General features: G+C 36.1%; 3 protein-coding genes and 1 pseudogene across 4 annotated transcripts; 2 read left to right on the forward strand and 2 right to left on the reverse strand.

Moving 5' to 3' along the window:
* The first annotated feature begins 712 nt into the window (after window positions 1-712).
* On the forward strand, window positions 713-6276 carry LOC120166988 (plastidial pyruvate kinase 2-like). Its single transcript, XM_039176134.1, has 12 exons — window positions 713-1105; window positions 1872-2159; window positions 2736-2901; window positions 3231-3365; window positions 3504-3614; window positions 3721-3809; window positions 4163-4225; window positions 4346-4521; window positions 4918-5020; window positions 5166-5314; window positions 5605-5713; window positions 5961-6276. Exons 1-12 carry the CDS (start codon window positions 869-871, stop codon window positions 6066-6068), a joined length of 1734 nt encoding a protein of 577 aa, XP_039032065.1. The 5' UTR covers window positions 713-868; the 3' UTR covers window positions 6069-6276.
* Window positions 6277-8008: 1732 nt separating this feature from the next.
* On the forward strand, window positions 8009-11649 carry LOC120167032. The gene is made up of 2 exons (XM_039176162.1): window positions 8009-8533; window positions 11363-11649. Exons 1-2 carry the CDS (start codon window positions 8160-8162, stop codon window positions 11466-11468), a joined length of 480 nt encoding a protein of 159 aa, XP_039032093.1. The 5' UTR covers window positions 8009-8159; the 3' UTR covers window positions 11469-11649.
* A 1119-nt stretch (window positions 11650-12768) lies between these two features.
* Window positions 12769-20637, reverse strand: LOC120167011 (annotated as a pseudogene).
* A 540-nt stretch (window positions 20638-21177) lies between these two features.
* Window positions 21178-24630, reverse strand: LOC120167042 (probable protein phosphatase 2C 76). 2 transcript variants are annotated; one of them, XM_039176170.1, is made up of 8 exons: window positions 24406-24630; window positions 23513-23642; window positions 23201-23299; window positions 22765-22923; window positions 22370-22456; window positions 22149-22240; window positions 21626-21700; window positions 21178-21361 (listed from the first exon to the last, which is right to left on the reverse strand). In XM_039176170.1, exons 1-8 carry the CDS (start codon window positions 24502-24504, stop codon window positions 21203-21205), a joined length of 900 nt encoding a protein of 299 aa, XP_039032101.1. In that variant the 5' UTR covers window positions 24505-24630; the 3' UTR covers window positions 21178-21202. The 2 variants fall into 2 exon arrangements, with proteins under 2 accessions (XP_039032101.1, XP_039032102.1); XM_039176171.1 differs by having other exon boundaries at window positions 21182-21345; window positions 24406-24629.
* Window positions 24631-26218: the final 1588 nt, after the last annotated feature.

A 26218-nucleotide genomic window follows, 5' to 3' on the forward strand; every position in this document is an offset into this window, starting at 1 on the left:
TTCAATTAGTCACTAAATTATAGGATAGATTTTATTTTGATCATTAAATAAAACAACTATTATTTAAATTATTAAACTTTCATTTTGATTTTAATCAAACCATTAGTAATTAAATGTTAACAGGATTGATGATATGCGATCAAGTAAACTTGTATAATATTAAATTTGATCCTCAATTTAGTGGTGTAAGAACCACTTAATCACTTAACCAAGTTAAGCGTTTGATTCATGGTTGAATTAAATTATATTTAAGTTAAACTATAATTGATGCAATAATTTTATGAAATATAATTTGAGTTTGAAGAAGACCGAATCTAAGATCTGAGACCTAAAATAACAGTTGATCAATACACCAAGCTTAATAATTGTTACATATATTGATAAAACTAATAATTTTAGTAGGATTAGACATTAGATCTCGGTCAAGAGTTTGAACCTTGATATTTGCGAATGGAACAAAATAGATTGGAAATGTCGCCCTCACCTCTATACTATTCAATCTGGATTAATCGATCAATAGATTGGATGTCAATAATTAATTAAAAAAACATAAATCATACCACGGCATCTGTTAATCCTAGTCTATATCTAACCCGACCCGATCCATGATCGGCTGTAGTTCAATCCAAGCCGCCCATTACGTGGTTATCAAATTCTCAACTGTATACAAAGTCATGCAATACGCAACAGGATTAAAAAAAGCCTCCAAAGTCCTTACTGTTGTCGATACAAACTAAGCTCTGTTCCTTCTCCAGAGTCCAGCCCCCCTTTGTTTTCAGCTTCCGCCAAATATAGCGGCGATTTCCCCAACCTCCGATTTCGTCCTTAAAAATATCACCTAACGCTTCCTCTCTCTCTCATTTTTGCGATGGCTCAAACGGTGGCCTATAGATCCATCCACGCAAACTTCTTAAGCAAAGAATCTGGATCCGTTCAAGAGCGAGCAGAGAAGCTTAAGCCATCCAGCTTCGCTTCCAAAGTGCTGACACCTGACTCGAAGAAGAGCAAGGCAGTAGTGGTTAGGAGAAACTCTAGGATTAATGCTAAGAGAGCCTCACGTGCCGACCCCGAAGTTATTCCCGTCTCACCTGAGGATGTTCGCAAGGTTTGTGCCACTTTGAACCTTTTCATCCTCCTCTTTCGTTTGCGTTCGTTTTCTGGCAACGCTTGCTAAATAAAAAAAGGAGAAAAATCGAATCGACTCTGTCTAGATCTTAGTTGATTTTTATTTATTTTAGAAGTTGAGCAAGCGATTGGAGTTGAATTATAAGTGGAGTGATAGTATTATCATGGGGAGGGTCAAGTTGATAGGGTTCTGTTTGTTTTGTTGAGAATGCATTATCCTATGAGTGAAATTTGCAATATCCATAGAAAGAATGTTTTTTTCCTTGTAAAATTGGGGAATTTTTCGAGAACTGTGTACTATAAATGGTCAAAATGTAGGACTCAGTCGACATTTCCAGTGAGATTACAAGCCAGTGTTTGTGCAGCGTCGGTTGTTTTTGTGCTAAAGAAATTATCCAAAGAGTAACAACATAAAAGATTAATTATAGGGGGCAGGGGCATTACGTTCAACTGTTTTCCCTCGCCAATAACGAAAAGGAACCTTGAATTCTATAACAAATTAAGTTTTCGGTTAAAACTACCTAGTCTGAACTTCACGTTGTGTTTCACTTTAAATTCAAGTTTTTTCTTCTTATTTACACTGGTATAGGATTAGGATGAGGGATTGTTTGTTCTATGATGTAGGCACTATGCTTTTGATCTCTGTTACTTGTATCTATAATCAAATCACTTATCACGGACAATTTCATGTAGAAAATAGCCAAAAATTATTGCTTGTAATTTTTCTGACCATTTTTGTTCTTTAGAGGGAGGAACAATATGAGCAGCTAAGGGGGATTCAGCAAGTAGGCGATACATCAGTTGGTATGTGGTCCAAGCCAATTGTTAGACGTAAAACAAAGATTGTTTGCACAATTGGTCCTTCAACAAACACACGGGAAATGATATGGAAATTGGCTGAGGCTGGAATGAATGTTGCTCGTTTGAATATGTCTCATGGAGACCATGCATCCCATCAGAAAGTTATTGATTTAGTCAAGGAATATAATGCACAATCCAAAGACAACACCATTGCTATCATGCTTGATACCAAGGCAAGTTCCCTCAATTTCATTTTCCTTTTATTGTGTAAAAGCAGTTATGCCAGGTTGCTTGTGTCTACGAGTTTGGTGTTGTGGGAATTAGACATCAGAGGGACGTTTTCAAACTTTTTATCAGGATTTTTTCATCTCAGACATTGCCTTTATCATAAACCTATATGATCATGCCGAATTTTTCTTGGATTTTGAATACAGATTTGGTTATGGTCATGCTAGCACTCTATTTTGGAGTAAGACCAGCAAGTATGTACAAGTGACAGTATGTTAGTCAGTATCTGGTTTGAGTACTTAATAAGAGAGACTGAAATATGTGTGTGTGTGCGCGCGCGCGCGTGTGTGTGTGCATATAGTTTTTGACTTCATTAATTTGTTTAACTTATATATATGTAGATGTGTGAAAATATAGTTTTTGACTTCATTAATTTGTTAAACTTGTGAGGTTATGGACCCTTAAATTTGTTGTATATAGTGTTGTAGGCAACAATAATAACTAATAATACGTAATTTTCTTCTGATAATTCTATCATTTCATTTATTGTGTTCTTATGAGTGCTTGGTTTTGTTTATTAGGGCCCTGAGGTTAGGAGTGGCGACCTGCCCCAACCAATTACATTAACAACTGGGCAGGAATTTACTTTTACAATTAGAAGAGGAGTTGGGACACTTGATTGTGTCAGTGTCAACTATGATGATTTTGTTAATGACGTAGAAATTGGTGACATGCTTCTCGTTGATGGTATGCTTCCTTGAAGTCTTGAACTTCAACAGACTGCAAAATTTTGCAGGTTTTGTTTACTTTTAAAGTTTGTTAATCATGGCCCCCTATCCTAACACCGGCAGCTAGCGTGCATGTTTTCATACCAAGCTGGTTCTGAGCAAAAGTACCTTGTAATATAGAATCATCTTTACATTCCAAGGCTAATGTGCATCCTTTCATTATCAAACAAGAGTTTAGTGTGCTAAATAGTATGAACTAGACTATGAACACAAAAACCAAGAAAATTCTCGGCTGACATTGTCATTTTGTTGATTACATGTTCTTCTGTCTACTGATTCATGATGTAGGTGGTATGATGTCATTTTTAGTGAAGTCTAAGACAGAAGATTCAGTGAAGTGTGAAGTAGTTGATGGTGGTGAGCTTAAATCTAGGCGGCATTTAAATGTCCGAGGAAAAAGTGCTACACTGCCTTCTATTACAGGTTGGTCCTCGAATTTTAATTGTTCCAATTTCTATTACTTTGTAGAATTTCCACTTTCCTCTTCTTTCACCCTTTTATCCCACATTTTCTATATAGGGTTGAGAATGATGGGTTATTCATTTTTGTTGGTTTATGCAGAAAAGGACTGGGATGACATAAAATTTGGAGTAGACAATAAAGTTGATTTTTATGCTGTTTCCTTTGTTAAAGATGCAGAAGTGGTTCATGAGTTGAAGAATTATCTGCAGAGTATTTTTTTTATCTTATAGTTTTCTTTAGTGAAATAATAACTGTGGCTCTGGTATATGCTTTAAATTCTCTTCTACTGATGTCTTTTTTCCTTTGCTTTTGGCAGTTTGTGATGCAGATATTCATGTTATTGTGAAAATTGAAAGTGCAGATTCTATTCCAAATTTGCATTCTATTATAACAGCTTCCGATGGGGTGATCACTTATTTTTTTTATTGAATCGTTAATGCTGCTAAATTTTAGGTTTATGTTTTATGCATTTATATGAAGGTGTAGGTAGTTTTGTCTATTTCATACATTCAGCTGTACGTTCGCTGAAGAAAAATATTTTCAATTTTTTAGGAAAATTGGTGCTAAAATGTTATGAGGCTTTTTCTAATATCAAATACCATCCGAGAACTTGCTTTTTAAAAATATTAAGTACCATTTTTGAACTTTAGGCACTTGGCCCGCTTCTGATGATAATATGATTCAACAATAAAATTTAGTTATTGTCATTTCACCATTTATGTGATGTGTAGAAAGTAATTCTTGTTCTCTTCTTTTAGGCAATGGTTGCTAGAGGAGATCTTGGTGCAGAGCTTCCTATCGAGGAGGTTCCTCTTTTGCAGGTTGGTTTAGTTTTTTTTTATTGAACAGTAAAAGATAATTCATCAAACAGACTTTATTTACTTGTAAAGAAATTCATTTGTTACTTGGCCACTCAGAGTTCTAGTTGGTGTAAAATGTAGGAAGAGATAATTAGAATTTGTCGAAGCATGGGGAAAGCTGTTATTGTGGCAACCAATATGCTTGAAAGTATGATTGTTCATCCAACACCAACCAGAGCAGAGGTATCTGACATTGCCATTGCTGTTCGTGAGGGTGCTGACGCTGTCATGCTTTCTGGAGAAACAGCTCATGGAAAGTAAGTTATTTAAGTTTTTACATGGAATTTTTAGAAATTTTATTTTACTTGCTCCTCTTCGTACCTTAATTTTTTCCTTATATGGCATGCCACCCTTGCTATTTTTGCCATTACAAGTAGGTAAGGATTTCATTTTGTCTTGTGCTAATAACAATGTTCCATATTTGAGTAATTGTTTATGTAGAAAATTCCTTTGATGTAATATGCAAGGTTTATATGGATATTTTTGGATCCTAGTTGGTGAAGTTAGAAACTTACCAAAACTCTTTGGGACATAAAACTAGAATGCCATATCTGCCCCCTTGCTTTATCTTTTCTCGAATGGGAATTGTATGAACAATGTGCAAATTACTCTACCTAAGTGCACTTTAGTAAATGGGTTTCACTTTCTTGCAGGTTCCCATTGAAAGCTGTTAAAGTGATGCATACAGTTGCATTACGAACTGAAGCAACCATATCTGGTGGTGAAATGCCACCTAATCTAGGTCAAGCTTTCAAGGTCATTTAACATGTTATATGCACTTTCCAGTTCCCACATGCTTTATGCCTTCTTTTTTTACCTTTGTTTCTTGGTCAACATTTCATAAAGCTTTAATTTTTTTGGTTAACTATCAATTCTGATTGCAGTTACTTATTCTCTGTAGAATTATATGAGTGAGATGTTTGCTTATCATGCAACTATGATGTCAAATACTCTTGGAATCTCCACTGTTGTCTTCACTAGAACTGGTTTCATGGCTATATTACTTAGCCATTATCGTCCATCTGGCACTATCTTTGCCTTCACAAATGAGTGAGTTTGACTTGTTCCTGAATTGCAAATTGGTTACTGTATGGTTCCTGTATCTCGGTTCTTTCTCCACTGTCTTATTCATCTTCTGCTATGGCATAATGCCATAATAATAACAGTCTGCCCTATTTGAGTCTGACTTGATGAATATATTAGTTCCAAATGGGATGATAATTATCTACGAATTCAGATGTGCAACATTTCTCCAGTATTGTAATTTTCGATGTGAGGATTCAACCATTACTGGACTTTATGATCTCGAAAGTTTGACTATGACTTTATCCGTCATGCAGAAAAAGGGTACAGCAACGATTAGCTTTATATCAAGGAGTATGTCCCATATACATGGAGTTCTTAGATGATGCTGAGGAAACCTTTGAGAAGGCTTTAGCTTTGTTGCAGGTAAGATTTTACCAGATTATTCATTCTGAAGTTTCCCTTTAATTGGATGATAACTAGAGATTTAGTTGTTCATGCATCCGTTAATGTTTATTTTGGGCAAATTGTATCTGACAATCCTAAACTTCAGTATACTTTGGAGTTTGGTTCAATTGATTACGCCGTTTTCTTGCAAAAGGACTATTTTTCATAACGCATGCTAGAATTATTATGTGCTTGTTTCATGATGAACTCGACGGTTGATCTACAGAGGCAAGGAATGGTGAAAGAAGGAGAGGAGGTCTCTCTTGTTCAGAGTGGCAGACAACCTATCTGGCGATTCCAGTCGACTCACAATATCCAGGTCCGAAAAGTGTAGCGGTTTTTCAATGAATCCGATTTGACCGAATTATATTCTTCATGCTATTTATAGTTTCAAATGGTCACAGAGAAGAGTATTCAGGTTAGGTTTGGGAACTGCCTCACATTACGTTATTCATAGGAGCTATGCATGTATGTCTTATTATTTAGCCTTTAATGTTTCTCCAGATTTCTTGGTCTATGTGACTATTATTCACTGCCCCCTTTTCTTTTTCTCCTTTTCTAATTCCCCTCTAAAGACGATTCTAGTTTTGTATTCGAAGATTATCCGAGTTCGAAATATGAGGTAGGCAGGCTGATATATTGAGCTTGTGTTTCTAGTAAAAAAGGAATGTGATTTGCAGCACACTGTAAGCTTAATTGAAGGAATCATCAAACTTCCATGCATTTTTCAATGTAGGCGATTCTTCTAGTCAAATGAAGCTATAGTTTAACTGAACCTGGCTGGCTGTTATTAGGGCCGTAAATGAGACGAGACATATCGCGAGTTACTCGAGATCGATTCGGTTAAGGCTCGATAAATACTTGGATCGAGTGGATTGACTCGAATTCTTAACGAGCTCGAAAATAGAATATATTAAGATTTTTTTTAAAAATAAATTATTAATAAAATTACCATTTATGTGTTGATTTAAAAAATACATTAAGGTTTTCATTTATTTAAGATTTCGGTTCAAGTTTGAGTTTGAGGTTTCAATCGAGTTAAGTTTAAGAATTTTTCCTCTTTGTTTCGAGCATTTTAAAGCTACTCACGAGCTTCAGTTCAGAATTTCGAGTTCGAGTCGAATTTAAAATTTTAAGCTTACATGTTTTTGAGTCTAATCGAATTCCATTTCAGAACTTTCGAATTGAGTCGAGTTCAGTAATACTCTCAGTTTGTTTATACCCTAGCTGCTATTGTGATTTATTATTTCAGTTCCAAATCCAAATCTCTAACTTCATAAATGGGAAAGCCTTATATGGATGATATCAGCCTAAACGAATGGGAGGAAATACTTATTTTATTTACCATGAAAACATAGTGTATACACACACACGTATACAAAGTTAAACTTATAGAGCAATAAAAGAGAATGTTATTTTCTCTAGAGAATTTGAGTTCAAACAATTATGTTTGTCGGTGTATGTGTTGTCAATAGTTTAAGAAAACATCTAAATAAATATTACATTGTAATTACATTTATCTCATGCTATTTCATATATATATATATGGATTAAGATCCAATTATAAAATATGTAAATTTTTTTTAATTTTACACAAGTTTAAACCCGTTGAATGAAATAAAATAAACGATTGAGATATACTTATTTTTTTTACCAAATATCTTCACGTTTGTTATTATTAATATTAACAATCTATTTCTTCTCATTTAATCATAATAGGTTACATATATAAACAAAAGAGTACCAACTAAAGAAAAGTAAATTAAATAAAGACCAAACGACGTAATTTGTAGTCTAAGATTAATCTATAAACAGGTTATGGTAATACACTATGAAAGTAAAAAGAGAATTTAATCTATAAATAAATTTAAAATTAATTTATTTTAAGTTTAGTTAAATATACTATCGGTTCAAATTAAAATATCTATTAACCAATTAATATCATATTAACAACCATCGTTAGCAGGATTAATAATTTTTATTTAAAAATGATTTATTTAACTGAAATAAAAATATATAAAATTAAATTACTTTAATAAAAGAATAGGGGCAAAGTGGACTTGGCATTACACCTTTATGTTACGGATGGATTCGGGTGGCATGGACATGTTCCTTATGCTTTGTTTAATGAAGAATGCAATGTAAATGAGATATTTGAAAACGAAAAAGGAATTATACTTCGAAAATATTTATTAGTATTTTTCAAAAGATATTATTTTTAAAAAAATAAAAGGAAAATTCCCTAACCCAACCGTCCATCCATGATGGAGAAAATAATGGTATGGGGTTTTAGTTTACAGTGGAAATCATATGTTTTTTTTGTCCAGTTCAACTTGCAGTCCGTTGTCTTCCTGGAAAACTCTAATTTTCCATTGTTAATAAATTATCAACCCAGAAAACAATTAACAATTGAAACCTGAAAAAAATGTCTGCTTTTCATGTCTCCAATTTCATCATTACTACGAATGCCTCGTCAACTCATCCGAAGTTCCCCTGTTTTTCTCTCTTCCAAAAATCTCTTTCGTTTCCCTACTCCGTTCCTCAGTCTCAAAGGAAAATCACAACTTTCGTCTCTTCAAAATCGTCGGAAGCAGGGGAGTTGTCGACCGCAGAAGACGAGTGGCTCAGCAGACTCCCGGACAAGAACAAGCCCCTTTACTCCCACAGCCTGCCCTGCATTGAAGCATGGCTTAGGAGCTTAGGGTTTTATCAGACCAGAGATGACCGTGCTGTTTGGTTGATTGAAAAACCTGATTGGGATGCCCAGTTATCTCTTGATGTCACTGATCTTTGTATAAGGTAAAACAACGGCTTTTAGCTAAAGGCTGATTTTATTTTATTTGTTACTTTTGGGTGTTTTCTGTTTCGTTTGATTTGAGATTGGTATCTTTCTTTAGATTGATTGTTAACTGGGTTTACAGAAATTTTTTAGATGCTGTAGAATTGGTATTTCTTGTACTGAATTGCATAAAAAAGAAAATTCATGGGTCCAATTGAATTGCTTAAGGTATCTGGTCTTGCTGAAAAACCACAATGCAACAGTTGTACTGCATTAACCCAGAAAGGCACCCCTTAGGCAATGCCGTGATTTCTTTTCTTTGTTTAATCACATGGATATGATCTATTAATGGACTAATCCGGATAAGGTATTACAGCCTCCCAACCCATTTGCTCCATTCACAATGCCAAGATTCAAACCTCTGATCATGCTTAAGAGATCTAGTGCCTCATTCCGTTAGACCGACTAGTTGTTGGTTATTCGCGGATGTTTATTGAGAACATAGTTGTAAAAAGGCCTGAGGCGTAAAAGCGTAGAGGCTCACTGAACGGGGCTTTTTCAACACTGAAGCGAGGTACATAGCCTAGGCGCAGCGAGGCTCTAAGGCGCCTCAGTCAGACGCGATGTGGGCTTAAAACCTTATAATTATTACTAGCATCAACAACCTCCTTGAACTCCTTGTTCCTCACGAAGTGTCTGGTTGTAATCCGTCTTGAACTCTTAAAGCAGCGCCTCGAACTCAGACTGGTTGAGGTTCTTATTGATTTCAGTGTTAAAAAGGGTCTCCATCTCGTCGAAGTCGATGGAGTATAACCTCGGCATCAGAAGGGTCTCTTTGATTGTTGTTTTGGCGGCTTTCTTGCCGCCCTTGACGACGGTCTTTGTTGTTGGCTGCGAAGTGGATGACATCCTGATGGTGGTGAACATCACATAACGTGAGTTGGTGAAGATTGGAATGCTTGAACTGAACTTGGAGATAGGCTTTACGAGTGCCATTTCAGTTGCCATTTTTTGTGGAGACGGTGAAGACAGAAGCTAGGATGTTGAAGGAGAAGGTGTTTGAGTTATAGGTGAGGGACAGTTGATTGAATCTCTCATCCAACGAAATCTGGGTCTGTGAATCGAATACTGACACGTGTGATCTCCATTATCACCATTATCACATTATTAGCAAAATGCTACTTTAATTTTCAACTTTACGAATTTCACCAAAACCCCATCATTGGTTGACAAAATTTTGGATATTTAGTCTGGTATAGTTGAGACAAGCTTTGATGTATATCATCCATACATTATTACTGCTGCAGATAAATTTATTTTATTGGCCCAGGTTTTTATGGCCCAAACAATGAAATAATCAAATAATATCTTATTATTGAATTTTACTTTCTTTATTATTCTATTTACTGTATATTTTGTTTTTTTAATTAAACTTTATATATTAAGTTTTTTTTTTATGTTCCATCGTTTTCAAGGTAACATAGTGAAGACGTGACTTATTTTAGTATTAAAACGAACCACCTTTTAGGACCCCTAAAACCCTCAATTGACTGTCAATCGGCCTTCTAATCCACACATACTAATCTATCGATCGGCCGCTTCCTCCTTTTCTTTGACTGGTATCTGCGACGTTAAACATCATTTTTAGCGACTTGCTTGTTGATAGCTTTTATGACGTTAGGTTGATATTTTGAGTTTGAGAATGAACTCTATTGAAGCCTAATATTGAGTATCTATGATATTTGAGTTTGATTGCATTAATAAATACATGTATTACAATTTTTTGGATTTCATGCGTCTCGCCTTCGTGAATCCCGCGCCTTTCATGCGCTTCGCGCCTCAAGGCTCCAGGACACTTTTGCGCCTTGATGCGCCTTGAGACTTTGATAACTTTGATTGGGAAGTTTCTGTATCCTTTTCGCTAAAGGCTGATGTTGTTTAGTTTCTGTTCTGGAGCAAACATTCTGTAGTTTCTAGTGACTAACATAAGTTGGCATATAAGTTTCTAAATTGTAGGTATCGCAGTCATGTATACAGTACAATACAAAGGTTCCATTAAATATCGTGGCGTTTTATGCGAAATACTAGCAATAGGCGTTGCTAATGAAAAAATGTAGTTGGCTTGACCAAGTTCCTTGGAGTTAAACAGAATGCACATTCGAGAGCTGAAACGAAAAAAGCAGTGATTAAGGATAGGTATAAAGTTGGGAAGGTTTGGTCATTTCCACCTTCTGCAAGTATTAGCAGGATTGATGATCACAATCATTGGTGCACGGATGTAGGCAATGCTTCGTGCTTGTAAATCAATCTTCGAGTTATGATTTATGAAGCAAAAACCATGAATGTTAACTAACCTGGTTACTGTTCTTTTTTGCACAATATCTCATTTTAGCATAAATTTAGAGAGCGGGATAGAAATCCAGGAACGAAGAGAAAAGAAGAAGCGCTGGAAAACTGATGCTATTGGTTAGAGAGAATGAGCAAAAGATTTTGGATGTTAACCGTAGGATGTTTTTGGAGGAGGCTTAATTCGCTCCAGACCTTGGCTATATCTAATGCCTTTTCTAGTGTACCTTGTTTCTTAGGTTGGATCAAGCTGTATCTTCTTCTCAGACAATCTGCTAAAAAGAACCGTTTCTATTTAGTGAAATTTATCAAGACCTGCAAACGCATTCAAACTTATTGCATTTGATTGCTGGATGATCTCAGTGTAATTTAATTAAATTCCATCCGACGTACGAGGGGGGGGGGGAATTGGAAGTGAAATGGATAGAAATAAGCATTGTATAGCATTCTTCTCCTGAATTTTCTCGTTTATTGGGCTAAGAAGACTGTATCATATGGTGCAGGTATTTGAAGAGCGGACCTGGGAATCTTGAACGAGACATGGAAAGGAGATTCAGTTATGCACTGAGTAGAGAGGATATCGAAAATGCAATACTCGGAGGACCGTAAAGACCTTTAGTTAGTTCCTCATCATGAATATCTTTCAATCAAGCAGTTGCAACACTTTATCAACTTCCTAAACTTTGAGGATATCCTACCACTGCAAATTTGCAATCTTATGCCTTTTCTCCTGTCTCTTGTCTTAGTCTCTTAGATTGAAGTTAAGCAAGTTATGGGCATTTTATGACCTAATTATCATGCATTTCAGATAGATATATGGCTCATTGTTATTATGATTCTTGCTTTTCTATTTTCCAACTTATATTATACGTTTAAATTCTGCTTTGTGATAATTCCAGCAAACACAGAGTACATATTGTCATCTGTTCAGAAACAGCTCAAAGTGTTGATCAGATTTTCATACATCCGCTATCCAAGATGGACCGAGGCCCCCTCAAAATTTTCAAATTCTTATATATGTTATTTCCTTTGCATTTTCGATTGAAAATTTATTCTCCTTTAAAGTTTTATAAGTTTACATTTTCTTAAAATTTTATAAATTCGTCCCTTAACATAAAATATTGTGTTGTTCAATACAAAATCCCTGAAGGTAAGCTGATCCTTAATGAGTACGTTATTGGTACTCCATTTCTCTTTATAATGCCTCACCATTCAACAACATGAGGGGAGGTAAAATGTTTTTTTTATAAGTGATTATAAGGTAGCATATGTTAAAAAAAAGAATTGACTACACATATATACTCTACACCTGCTGTACAATTGTTCGAATCGATAACCTCTAAATAGAATAACACTTTTCTTAGCCGCCAAGGCTATTTGATGAGTTGAGATAAACCAAAAAAATTAGGAATATATTTTCTGAATTATCTCATAATACAACTGCTTAGCAGATACGAAAATAATGATTTTCTAGTAATCCAAAATTAGATTTATATAATATAAATTATTGGCTTTTAACAAAATGGTTTACGCTTTCATGGAGAAAGTAGGATATCATCCTTATATAATATTGGCCTAGATAGCAACAGTTGCAGCTCTTATTATTATTATTTTTTGAATTTATCACTGGTATTTGATTTATTAATCGACTAATCCAGATCATGTACTGCAGAAACGAGGGCAACCCTCCCAACTCAGTTTACTCCATTCACAAACACCAAGATTCAAACTCCTTACCTTACAGAGACCTAATGTCTCGTTCCATTAGACTAAGCGATTGTTGTTAAACTCTTATTCGTACATCACGGCCATAAATCATTAAAAACCAAACGAAAAACCAGGCTGAAAACCAATCGTTTCTCTAGCCTATTTTTCCCCTTCACACCTCTAAGCTAGCTAGTTAGGCACCTCAAATCTCTTCAAAGCGGCCGTTTCCATGCATAGAAACCGATACGGCGGCGGCCATTTGAGTTTCATGTTGGCCGCCACCACCACTATCCTCGCCTGAAATTTCTTCTAAAGACCGACCTTTGGTTTCTGGGACCAGGAATGTGAAACAAAATCCCAACATGATTGTAAAGGCCAAAGTGATGATGGCAGCCTTGATTTTCTTAACATTTCCGTCCAATGTATATGATTGTACCACGAGAGCTCCGATCATGGCTCCAGCCTTCTCCGATGCTCCTCTCAGCGCATGACAAGTGGACCGCAATCTCGTAGGGAACAGCTCCGCCGGTAGCACAAAGGTTGTACTGTTGGGGCCAAAGTGGGCGAAAAAGAACGTTAACCCATAAAGAAGAACGAATAGGAACTTATTATTATCCCTGAGATAATCGTATTTGACGCCAAGAATGAGCATGAAGATGGACATCATGAAGAATCCAACCAGTTGGATGACGAAACGACCGATCTTTTCTATGAAAATTTCAGTGAACCAGTACCCTGGGAATGTACCAAGCAAAGCAACAACGAACATGGCGCGCGAGGACTCGAAGACTTCTCTAATGGTGTTCACATCAGGAGCTTTATTGGTTAAACCCATGGCTGGGAAAATGTCGTTTTTGGGTTAGGTTTTGACTGTAGAAAGCAATATCCAACAAGAACCAAGTGGTCATTGTACCTGTCAAGAATTTAGAAGCCAAAATAATAAACAAAATGATATCAACGTTGATAATAAAAGTATAACAGACGAGATTTAATATGATTTGATATTGTCGGATAATAACATTACCTATAAGATGATACCCTTGGCGTTTAAAGAACTCATGTGATAATAACCCGTATTGGTTCGCCGCTTTAAATTGTGAAAGCTTATATCTGATTCAACATCGAGTTCAATTTCAAGAACTCGGCCCATGTCAGCCGCCGCTTGTTTGGCATTCCCTTGAATAATCGCAGTGTAACGACCGGTTCCGGCATCTTCTTCAGCCAATAATACGTTAGAAGAGCCGGTAACGAATCGAACATGAGCACAATCCGCCATAGATAATCAGCTTCCGGTTGTGTGGAAAATACATGATCATCTTTAAAACTAGGTGCCAGATAAAGCTTAAGGAAGATAGCCGAAAGAATCATGGAAACCAAGCCGGAAAATATAATCTCAACTCCTTGCATGGCGAAAACCGCAGCAATAAACGCTCCACGAGTCTTTTCGTTAGCCTATTCCGACTGTTGAAAGTATTGTTAAGTTCAAAGTTTGGCAACCAACTTTGAAAAAATAATTTTCAAAGTTTGGTAAATGTTTTTTGAAAATGGTTTTCAAAGTTTGGTAAATGTTTCTTTGAAAAATAGTTTTTCAAAGTTTGGTAGATGTTTGTTGAAAAATGATAATGACATAATCACAATTAATCCCTATACTTTAGGGTATTTACAAGATTAAGTCTTTAAGCTTCAACTATAAATACCCTAACTCATTTAGCTTCAAAACCATCCCAAAAATCATTTCTTTCTCCCAATACTAGAGAACTTTCTTGTGAGTAGTGAGTGTTTTGTAAACACCTGTAAATTTCTCTCTTAGTAAAAGATCTACAGCAGTCCGGAGACGTAAGCAAATTGGCTGAACTCCGTTATCAATTTCATGTATTATTTTTCCGCTTTTATTTCACATTCTCACTAATCTAGTTATAGGAAAATTACTTGTTACTCATTTTATTTCCCAACAACTGGTATCAGAGCTTTTGGTTGTGAATTTTGTCAATTTTTTGCGAGGTTACTATTCATTACTATTCACATGAATAGTGAATTTCGTGAATAGTAAAAATTTTGTCAGCAATACGAATTTGTCGACGGAGGTGTTCTAATACACGGTGATTCGCAAGAATTGTCAGAAATGATCCAAACGAAGCCATATTGGAGTGAGAGCGATGGCTGCAGACGAAGGGAAGGTGAAAATTGAAAAGTTCGATGGTGCAAACTATGACTTTTGGAAGATGCAGATCGAAGATTTTTTGTACCAGAAAAATCTATATCAACCCCTCTCAGGAAAGCAACCAGAAGGCATGAAGAATGAAGACTGGGCTCTTCTCGACAGACAAGCCCTCGGAGTTATCCGACTGACGTTATCCCGCAATGTTGCTTTCAACATAGCAAAGGAAAAGACCACGGCGAGTCTTATGTCGACTCTCTCTAGTATGTATGAGAAGCCATTGGCCTCAAACAAAATTCATTTGATGAGGCGATTGTTCAATTTGCGGATGGCGGAAGGGGCATCAGTGGCTCAACACTTGAATGAACTCAACACAATCACAACCCAGTTGAGTTCCGTGGAAATTGAATTTGATGATGAAGTTCGAGCTTTAATTCTCTTATCATCTATACCAGACAGTTGGAATGTTACTTTACAACAGTCAGCAGCTCGTCGGGAAATAACAAATTAAAATTCGATGATGTTTGGGATCTGGTATTGAGCGAAGAAATTCGACGGAGAGAATCGGGTGAAGCATCAACCTCCTTAGCCTTGTACACGGAGTCCAGAGGGAGAACTTCAAAAATATTCAAATCGTGGCAGATCAAAATCCAGAAGGGGAAAATCAATAACGGGAAAGAAAGATTTTACCTGTTATAACTGCGGCAAGAAGGGTCACTTTAAAAGAGATTGCCGAGCACTGAAGAAAAATACCGGCGCACAGGATTCTGCCAACGTGACAGAGGAGACAGGTGATGTCATGATTCTAAGCGTCAACAGTCCGATTAAATCATGAATCTTGGATTCAGGGGCATCTTTCCACTCCACCCCATGCTGAGAAATCATAGAGAACTATGCCAGTGGTGATTTTGGGAAGGTTCATCTAGCCGATGATGAAACCTTGAAGATCGTCGGAAAAGGAGACATCCGATTAAAGCTGCCAAACCAGACCACCTGGAAGCTGACAGGAGTGAGACATATTCATGGCCTTAAAAGAAATTTGATTTCTGTAGGACAGCTTGATGTAGAAGGTTATAGTACAACCTTTTCAGGCTGTGAATGGAAGATTACCAAAGGAGCACTCGTCATTGCTCGTGGTAAGAAGACTGATACTCTCTATGTAACCTCAAATTTAGAGAATATCATTGCAGTAGCAGATGCTGATGGAAAATCAAACTTGTGGCACCAAAGGCTTGGCCATATGAGCGAGAAAGGGATGAAAACACTTTTGTCAAAAGGGAAGCTGCCGGATCTAAAGAATGTAGATGTCGGACTATACGAAGATTGCATCTTTGGTAAACAAAAGAAAGTCAGCTTTGCAAAGATTGGCAAGACACCCAAGGCAGAAAGGTTAGAGTTGGTTCATACTGATGTATGTGGACCATCTCTAGTTCCATCTCTTGCAGGCTCATTATATTATGTCACCTTCATCGATGATTCTACAAGGAAGGTGTGGGTTTATTTTATGAAGAAGAAATCAGAAGTCTTTGATACCTTTAGAAAATGGAAGGCCATGGTGGAAAATGAGACTGGTTTGAAAGTCAAGCGGTTGAGGTCTGATAACGACAGAGAGTACAAAAATAGTAGATTCAGAGATTTCTGCGCAAACAATGGGATCAAGATGGAGACAACAGTTCCCATGACACCGCAGTAGAATGGAGTAGCAGAGCGCATGAACAGAACTCTGAATGAACGTGCTAGAAGCATGAGGATACATGCCGGATTGGCCAAATTTTTATGGGCTGAAGCTATCAACACTGCAGCTTACCTGATCAACTGTGGGCCCTCAGTTCCTTTGGATGGCAGAATACCAGAGGAAGTTTGGAGCAAGAAAGAAATAAACCTTTCACACTTAAGAGTGTTTGGCTGTATTTCTTATGTACACATAGACTCTGCTGAAAGAAGTAAACTTGATGCTAAGTCCAACAAATGTGTATTTGTTGGTTATGGCGGTGATGAGTTCGGTTACCAGTTTTGGGACTATGAAAATCGGAAGATCATCAGAAGTAGAGACGTCATTTTCAATGAGAATGTGATGTACAAAGACAGGGCAACCATAGAATCAAGTAGCTCCAATACCAAAACTGAAACAAAGGAATTTGCTGAGTTTGAGGAGATTTTTGGAAATGATATTCAGATCAATCCTGAAGCAGTTCAAGAAGAACCAAGCACACCAGAACTGAGATGCTCATCCAGAATTCCTAAACCAACCCAACGATATTCTCATTCTTTGCACTACTTGTTGCTGACTGACAATGGTGAACCAGAGTGCTATGATGAAGCAATGCAAGTGGAGGATTCAGTCAAGTGGGAGTCTTCCATGAAAGATGAGATGAACTCGCTTATGTCAAATCAGACATGGGAATTAGCTGAATTACCACCAGGCAAGAAAGCGCTCCACAACAAGTGGATTTAGAGGATCAAAAAAGAGCATGATGGGAGCAAACGCTACAAAGCAAGATTGGTTGTCAAAGGTTTTTAGCAAAAAGAAGGTATTGACTACAATGCAATTTTCTCTCCAGTTGTAAAACTGTCTACAATCAGACTGGTGTTGAAAATTGTAGCTGCAGAAAATTTACACCTTGAGCAGTTAGATGTGAAGACAACTTTCCTTCATGGTGTTTTGGAGGAAGAAATCTATATAAGGCAGCCAGAAGGCTTCATAGAGGCATGCAAGAAAAACCTGGTATGCAGATTGAAGAAGAGATTGTATGGTTTAAAACAAGCTCCTAGACAGTGGTACAATAAGTTTGATAGCTTCATGGGTAGTAGTGGTTTTACCAGATGCCAAACAGATCATTGTTGCTACATCAAGAAGTTCGACAACAACTTTATTATTTTATTGTTGTATGTTGATGACATGCTTGTTGCAGGTTCAGACATGCAAGAGATTATAAACTTGAAGCAAAAATTATCGAAGCAGTTTGCAATGAAAGATCTGGGCGCTGCAAAGTAGATTCTAGGGATGAGGATCAAGAGAGACACAAAGTCGGGGACTTTGATGTTATCACAGGCTGAGTACATCAACAATTTACTCTCCAGGTTCAACATGCAAGATGCTAAACCAGTAATTACACCTTTAGGTGTTCATTTTAGACTCTCCAAAGAAAAGTCACCAAAGACGGAGGAAGAACGTGCACACATGGTGAATGTGCCATATGCCTCAGTAATTGGAAGTCTGATGTATGCCATGGTTTGTACCAGACCAGATATTGCTCATACAGTGGGAGCTGTTAGCAGGTACATGAATATTCCAGGCAAGGTACATTGGGAAGCAGTCAAATGGATCCTCATATATCTGCGAGGTACCACAAACAAAACACTTTGTTTCAAAGGTGGAGATATGATACTGACAGGCTATGTAGATGCTGACTTAGCCTGCAGTGAGTTGGGTTTCTCAACTACAAAAGATAGTTGCTCTCTCCACAAGTGAAGCAGAATATGTCGCTGTTACGGAAGCCAACAAGGAGATGGTTTGGCTCCAAAGTTTTCTTGGAAGAGTTAGACAAGAAACAAGAAAACAATGTCTTGTATTGCGACAGTCAAAGTGCTATCCATCTAGCAAAGAATCCGTCTTTTCATTCCAGTACGAAGCACATACAATTGCAATATCATTTTATCCGGTCTTTTCTGGAAGATGGGATTTTGAAGCTTGAGAAGATTAGTGGAGCTCAAAATCCGGCAGACATGTTGACAAAGACGGTGACCACTGACAAACTGAAGTTGTGTTCAACTTCAGTTGGCATGCTAGAATAACAGGACCAAAAATGCTGCTGCATTGATCGAGGTGTGAAGGCATATTAAAATCAGTCTTCAAGTGGGGAGATTGTTGAAAGTATTTGTTGAAAACATTTTGATGTTTCGATATAACAAATTAAATTAAAAGAATTTTAATTTTGAAAATGATTTTTCTAAGCATATTCGATATATTAAATCGAATATCAAAATATTACTCAAAGTATTTCAAAGTTCATTTTAAATCCTTACTCAAGTGTAAAATTAAGTTTTAATCTTAAAATAATTTCAAAACGATTTTACAAAATATTTCGAACCATTTCAAAGCCAAAAATTTCAGATTGCTCAGAGGGAATCGATTCCCCCTGAATGGTTTGGCTCCAAGAATTCCAGAATGCTCAGAGGGAACCGATTCCCCCACTGGTCAACGGTCGAAATATTTGAATTTTAGACTTAGGGAACCAATTCCCCATGAGGGGTACCGATTCCCCCCACGCTCCAAGCTGTTTTATTAAATGATTTCACACTTAAACGGCTCTATTATCTCCAATAATCATCCCCAACGTTCAGAAGTGATTCAAGGTGTATTTAAGCAAGCTTAGAAGCATTGATCAATAACAAGAAACATCAAGCAACTAGAATTAAGAGAGAATCAAAGAGAAAGCATCAAGCCTCAAGTTTGAACATTTCAAGCCTATCTTTCATTCAATATTCATCTTTCAAGAACACTTATTGTGCTCAATTGTATTCATTCTTGAGTGTTCTTTTCTTTGTTCTAGAATTGTGCAAACAATCTACCTTGTGAGGATTTCCTTGTAAGTTTGCAAATTTGTATTGTTCTCTTTGGGAGAGAGTGTTCTCAAGAATTTGGGGTATAATTCTTAAGGGTTTGTAAGGTTACTCTTTGTCCTCAAAAGAAATACAAATTAGTGAATTTGTGGAAAATCCTTAGTGTGGATAGCTAAGGTAGTGGACGTAGAATTTGGTTGAGAAAGTCGAACCACTCTAAATCGCTGTGCAAATTTCTTTCAATTTTCTGCAAAAGCTTCCACCAAAATTTTAATTGCCAATTCACCCCCTCTTGGCCATATTCGTCAATCGATTAACTCAACAGTATTGTTAAGTTCAAAGTTTGGCAACCAACTTTGAAAAAATGATTTTCAAAGTTTGGTAAATGTTTTTTTGAAAATGGTTTTCAAAGTTTGGTAAATGTTTCTTTGAAAAATAGTTTTTCAAAGTTTGGTAGATGTTTCTTGAAAAATGATAATGGGATAATCACAATTAATCCCTAAACTTTAGGGTATTTACAAGATTAAATCCTTAAGCTTCAACTATAAATACCCTAGCTCATTTAGCTTCAAAACCATCCCAAAAATCATTTCTTTCTCCCAATACTAGAGAGCTTTCTTGTGAGTAGTGAGTGTTTTGTAAACACCTGTAAATTTCTCTCTTAGTAAAAGATCTGCAGCAGTCCGGAGACGTAAGCAAATTGGCTGAACTTCGTTATCAATTTCGTGTATTATTTTTTTGCTTTTATTTCGCATTCTCACTAATATGGTTATAGGGAAATTACTTGTTACTCATTTTATTTCCCAACACCGACATGATTGTGGCGGAAAGAGGATAATCGCCACCGATGCCAAAACCAAGCCAAAATATGAAGAAACAAAGGGTGCCGATCCTAGAACCGGAGGTGGATTCAAATGATAGGCCTGAGCAAAAGCGTAGAAGACCATGAGGATGAGAGTGTAACCGTAAACTTTCTTGCGGCCTAGTTTGTCACCGAGCTAACCGAACACAAGCTGGCCGCTGAGAGTTCCGAATAAGGCTACACCAGTGACCAAGTTGTTAGTGTCCTGGGGAAGCTTTCCCGGCTTGCCGGTAGTTGTGATGGTGGCACTAAAATTCGAATTTTCTTCGGTTAATTACTTATTTTATTGATGATGTCCACCTTAAAATTTTTCATACCCATCTTAAAATATGAATTTTTTTCGATTAATTATTTATTTTATAGATAATGTCCACTCTAAAATTTTATTTGTATCCATTATATTTAAAAATTTTATGTTACTATGTATGTGCCTGTTCTGAAAAAAATTCTAGATCTGCGGCTGCACCTCCTACTTCAGGGGTCAGCATAAGCTTCGTCCGTTTGAGGTCATCAACCGTCTCTATCACTCCCCCCCAAAAAAAAACCCAACAAACTAACCAACGTAAATCTATTGTTATTGTGAACTATACTTTATATTTTAGTCTTCTATTTGAAAATACAAGTTTGTATAAAAAATAAATAAAAAATATAATCCTCTTACATAAGATAAAATAAATTTCTCTATTTTGCTTAACATTTTTATCAGCTATATGTTATTGTTTTTATTATAATTGTTTCTTTTCGTTATACTAAACCGTCTCATAAAGTATATTTTAAATGTTGTATAGTGCGTGAGAATAACTTGTATTTCAACAAATCTAGATGACCAATTAGTGTACTAACTGGAATGGTTTTTATTACACTTCCAGCTAAACAATGAAATGAAAGCCGGAATATATAATTAATACCACAGAGGCACAGAGCATTAGGGGACCAAAACCAACAAACAAATCGCGTCCTTTATATAATTAATGCACATTGCCCATAAAAGGCACATAGAGATTTCAAAATCAATCTACACATCAAACTGCAAACCATATGTATAAGGGACCTTTACCCATGTTTGAGATTAACTGGAACTGCCTTGTCGTGGTGAAATCTAACCACGATGCATGTTATATTGTCCGCGCTCCCGCGTGTGAAAGCCGTTTCTGTCAACTTTCTGGCAGCTGTCTCGGGTTCTTCTTCTGCCCCGGCTAGCAAAACTGCGTCCTGCTAACATAATTTTAACTTACAACAAGTAAATACAAAATCCCCTCAAGCATTGAAAGATCAACCAATCTAATCTAATATTGCCGGGAAAATCAGTAAGCTCCTAGGAGCTGGTATTGTCCCTTTTATTTTTCTTTCCTTGGAGCAAGTTCATATGTCCCGAATAACTACCACCGCTTTATCATTAGACGTTGCTCACAAATCGAAACAAAGACCAGGCACATGGTTGATATACGTCGATAGATACTTTAGAGAGAGGTTTACCTCATTAGGCACTACATCCCATAAACCATCGCTAGCAAGCACAAGCAACTCAAACTCTTCATCTATCTCTTTATACTGAGAAATAAACATTAAGAAATACAAGTATCTCATTAGAAGGAAAAGAAACAACTTGAACACAAAACGATATATGAATTGTTGTAGTCCGACCACCGTAGATACCGAAATTTAGGGATGAAATGGGATGGAGCAAGAAAAAACAGAAGAGAAAATGAGGCAAAGCTATTTAACATTTACAGTCGAATTAAAAAGAATAAACAAGTACATTTTTACTTCAGCATCTCATTCTAACACATTAGATTCTGACTTATGGTTGTGGTGAATTAAGGATGGAAATAGGATGTTGCAATTTTCAATGTTTTCATATCAGATGATGCTTTTGCCAAATGAGTCCATATTACCGAGGCCAAAGCAATACGATAGGAGAAATTAATAGAAAAATTAAATAAAATGAGAGAAAAAATTTAAGATTACTATCTTATTAGTATATGATTTTGAGGATCACCTGAATTTCGGGTTCTGCAACAACAAATTGCTTCAACATGCGATCTCCAAAAGCTCGAGACATGGCTAATACACCTCCTACCCTCCAAGTTCCTTACATTATCAACAAGACATTTCAATATAAAATTTCAGGAACCGGGACTTCCGATTTGAGTACCAGCTATAAATGAAAATATTTGTTCTGGCTTCAATAAGACAAGCTAGATCCTTAAACAATTTTACCTGCCCACATAACAACCCCACCAGCATTTTCAATTCTCTTCCGTTCATCACTTCTATTAGGTTTATGATCATCCGAGAGAGGGATAGCTTGAAAAGGTAAAAGAAGTTTCTTTTAGAAATCCCCGCTTAAAAATTCAAACCTCTCAAAATTCTTCATCACATCAAGCCACAAGTATCATATCATCTATAGTTGGTAAAGGAAGAAATAAAGAAAAGTGTTCAGAATATGGGGCCTAGCCTTCTTCCCGTTTACTGGGTCATTATATCATTGAACCATTCACATCAGCTTCAAGTAATAGTAATAATATTTACAAAATATTTTAATGCATGTAGCAGTGAACTTGAAAGTAACATATTAATACGCAATTTTTTTTAAAGGAAAAAGCATGGAATACCTTCTCCAGCCTTGGATATTATAGTCCTCGAGTCTCCAACATTGGCAACATATAGATGGTTGCCAACCAACACTGCTGTTGAAGCAGTTGAACCATCATCTCGATAAATATCTCTTTGAGAATCCAAGAAATCTACATCAGTCTGTGGATATGTTTCACCTAGAAGCAATATACAATAAAACCGAAATGAATAAAAGAGGATTAAAATGACTTGATAATCATTTTATGTAGGATACAATCCTATCTCTTGCTTACTCAAAACAAGAAAGAGGTATGAGAACTTGTAATGCATGGATCCTCTATAGAGGGCTGATAGCAAATGATATACACCACTTTTTTTCTGTGTTTGTTTTTGTGGTGTGTGTGTGTGAAAGGTAGGATATGCAACATTTTAAAATATTCCATAAACTGAGAATATCAAAGATCTTGAACACACTTATGGCAAGTTTGGTGTCACTCATGAACTTTGGATGCTTCATTAGATTCTCAAAAAGATGTTGCTTCAAATACTCAGCAGCATGAGAACCGCCATGCCCTGAAATTGCACATGATATTTTTCAATTGCCCCGGGGGGTGTTAACAAAAATCTTCCATTTCAGATATAAAAGGAAATCTTGTTCTTTAGAAACGTTATTCATCATCCAAAAACACATAACCAGGATGACAAATAGTATAAATAGCACAGAGGCAATATTTTTTTTTTTATTTCATAACCTTCCACAAGGCAACAAATTATAAGAAAACTAACCATCAAATATTCCGAACATGCAGACCGTCTTCCCATTAATCTTGGAAGTTTTAATATCGTGGAAATCTTCCATTGTTGATCTCTTTCCCTTAAAACTTGAATAGCCATAGCTTAATTTTCCATCTTCACTGTCAAGCAGACAAGAAACCTACCATGTAAGAGTGACTTAAAATCTAATCTTGGTTAATAGCATCACTTGTACAAAATTACAACAAACAAAATCTGAATCTCTTAAACATTAAATCAACAAATAAAACAACAGTAATGCACGATAGGCAATAGCCTATATCCTCTAGACACAAGGAAAAGATTGATGATTGTATGCAAAATGTAGATATTCAGGTGAGAGGCATGGTCTATTTGAAGAACTTGAAGAGGAGAATACTTATGAGTTATGAAAAAGGTGATTTTGGAAAGTAAAAGAATTAAAAAGAGAATACAATTGATATTAACAATGATATTACAAGTCTTGCAAGGAAACAAAAGTATTCTTCTTCATATCACCCAGTAATTAGGTAACCACCGAATGGAAGTAAAGACAAACAGATGAAAATAATTAACTAAAAGATCCTTTTTCACTTATTCCCTATGAGACCATGCGCAAATTTACGAGACTGTACCAATATCAACACATGTACAATAGACATTGTTAAAATTCTCAGATTGCATAAATGATCGGTAGCTTATAGTACCAACAACAGAATGTTCTAGCTTTCAATCATTAGGCAACACATTAATTGAACTAAAACATCAACGAAATTATCAAATCAGAGTAAATAACTAAAACAGCATACAAACAAAAATCATTTTACAAAATAAATCATGACATTTTGTAATGCATATGATAAGAAGTAAAAACAACTATTTAGAACAAGTGAAAAAGGGTATCTACCTTTCCAACCTGCACTAACATATCCGCCATCACCACCTTTGTCAGATATCATATTAACGATGGGAACCTGTTTTGTTGTTGCGCTTGAATCAACCATCATCCTTGTACTCGCCCGAAATTTACAATTCCACAAAAAGATTAATTCAGCACAAGCATACGAACCCTTTACAGTACCTTATAAAAGCACCCTTAATTTTCCTATATTCCCAGTTTGAAGAAGGAAAATGTTAATTAATTGATAGAGCTTAAGGTGATATTTATAGAACGAAAACCATAATCAACACAGTATTATTTCTTAAATTCAGTAAAAGTAATGTATTGAATGCAAAACTTCCCTAAAATGGTAACGAATATTTAAACCCACGCAGAGACAAAGCTAGAAATTTTATGTATACGGGTCGAGTTAAATTATAAAATTTGGGGGATTAAAGCTAAAAATTTATTTAAAATGGATTAAATTAATTACTTAGTTTTAAAGGGGTTTCATTTAGCTAAAGGACTAAGAGGCTTAAATTGAATTGATAATACTTGGAAGGGACCAATTCCCCTGTCTGCCCCCTGGTTCCTCTCTGAACCCACGAGCAATGGTGGGTAACTCAAATCAGCAAGATTACAAAATCGAAAGCAACAATTGTTTTAAACTTTTAATTACAGGGAAATTTAATTTGTATGTACTGATATCAGGGACTTAAATAGTGTTCCGCTATTGAAATTGTGGTCGTTATATAGCGGTAAAGGTGCCATCCGGAGCCGTTATTTCATAACTACAATACCCACAATGACAAATAGCATACACTATTACTGCAATCATGATAAACGTAATGCAACCAAAAATACGACTACAGCTGCAATTTAAGTACCCGACTGCTATTATTCCCCTTTGAACAAAAAGGACCTCAAAACTAATTAACACGTTTTTTTTTTCAGACAACTGAAACATAATTAACTATTACAATTCAGATAGATTGAATAGCTTCAAACAAAAATTGAATAATTACACTTTCAATTTCAATATAATAGTAATATATTTAGATGAACTAAATTATTATTCAAAGTAGACCTGGACCTGCTATGATTACACAACATAGCACAGGCATGAAAAAAAAGCAACTAAAACTCCACGGGAAAATAATAGAAATACAATGCAAATACAAGAATATCTCAAAACTTATAAACACAAAAAAAAAAAAAAAACTCAATGTATCAAAATCTATATAAATATCTAATACTGCAATCATGACACCAGAAAATATACGGAAATATATGAATGCAACAGGAATACAGTCTGTCCATAAGAAGCAAGAATTAGAATTATTAAGGTGAGATTCCAAATATACTTCGCCTCATTTCTAGAGTTAATAAATCATGCAACAGAGATTGAATACATATGAAGAAAAGACCGCACTATCGATTAAATTTAAACGAAACTGTAAAATAAAAAAAAAAAAGAAGTCCGGATAAAAGAACCTGATCCGATCCGGGGGGGGGAACGGACAGCAATTACAGGGCAGGTCGGACGCGTGGAGGATCCGAATCTGAAATGGAGATCGGTGGGAATCGACCGCGTCGCGCAGCGTTTTCTGTTGAGAAAAAAAGTGATGTGAATGAGAAGGAAATGCGAAAGGGTATAAAGAGGAAAATGAAGACGAGAGAGATTTGAAGAAAGCATTAAGAGGTATTGTCGGTTGGCACCGGGGAGAAGGGGAAACGTGGCACTTTCCATGCATATCCAATTCTATTGGGAGGCCGTCCTCTGCGTGCGCTTAGATTTTGCCATCTATTTCTCCCAATACTTGCTACAACTATTTATATGC

Source organism: Hibiscus syriacus, unplaced genomic scaffold (assembly GCF_006381635.1).
Source record: "Hibiscus syriacus cultivar Baekdansim isolate YM2019G1 unplaced genomic scaffold, ASM638163v2 tig00111659_pilon, whole genome shotgun sequence".
In the NCBI taxonomy this organism is placed as follows: domain Eukaryota; kingdom Viridiplantae; phylum Streptophyta; class Magnoliopsida; order Malvales; family Malvaceae; genus Hibiscus; species Hibiscus syriacus.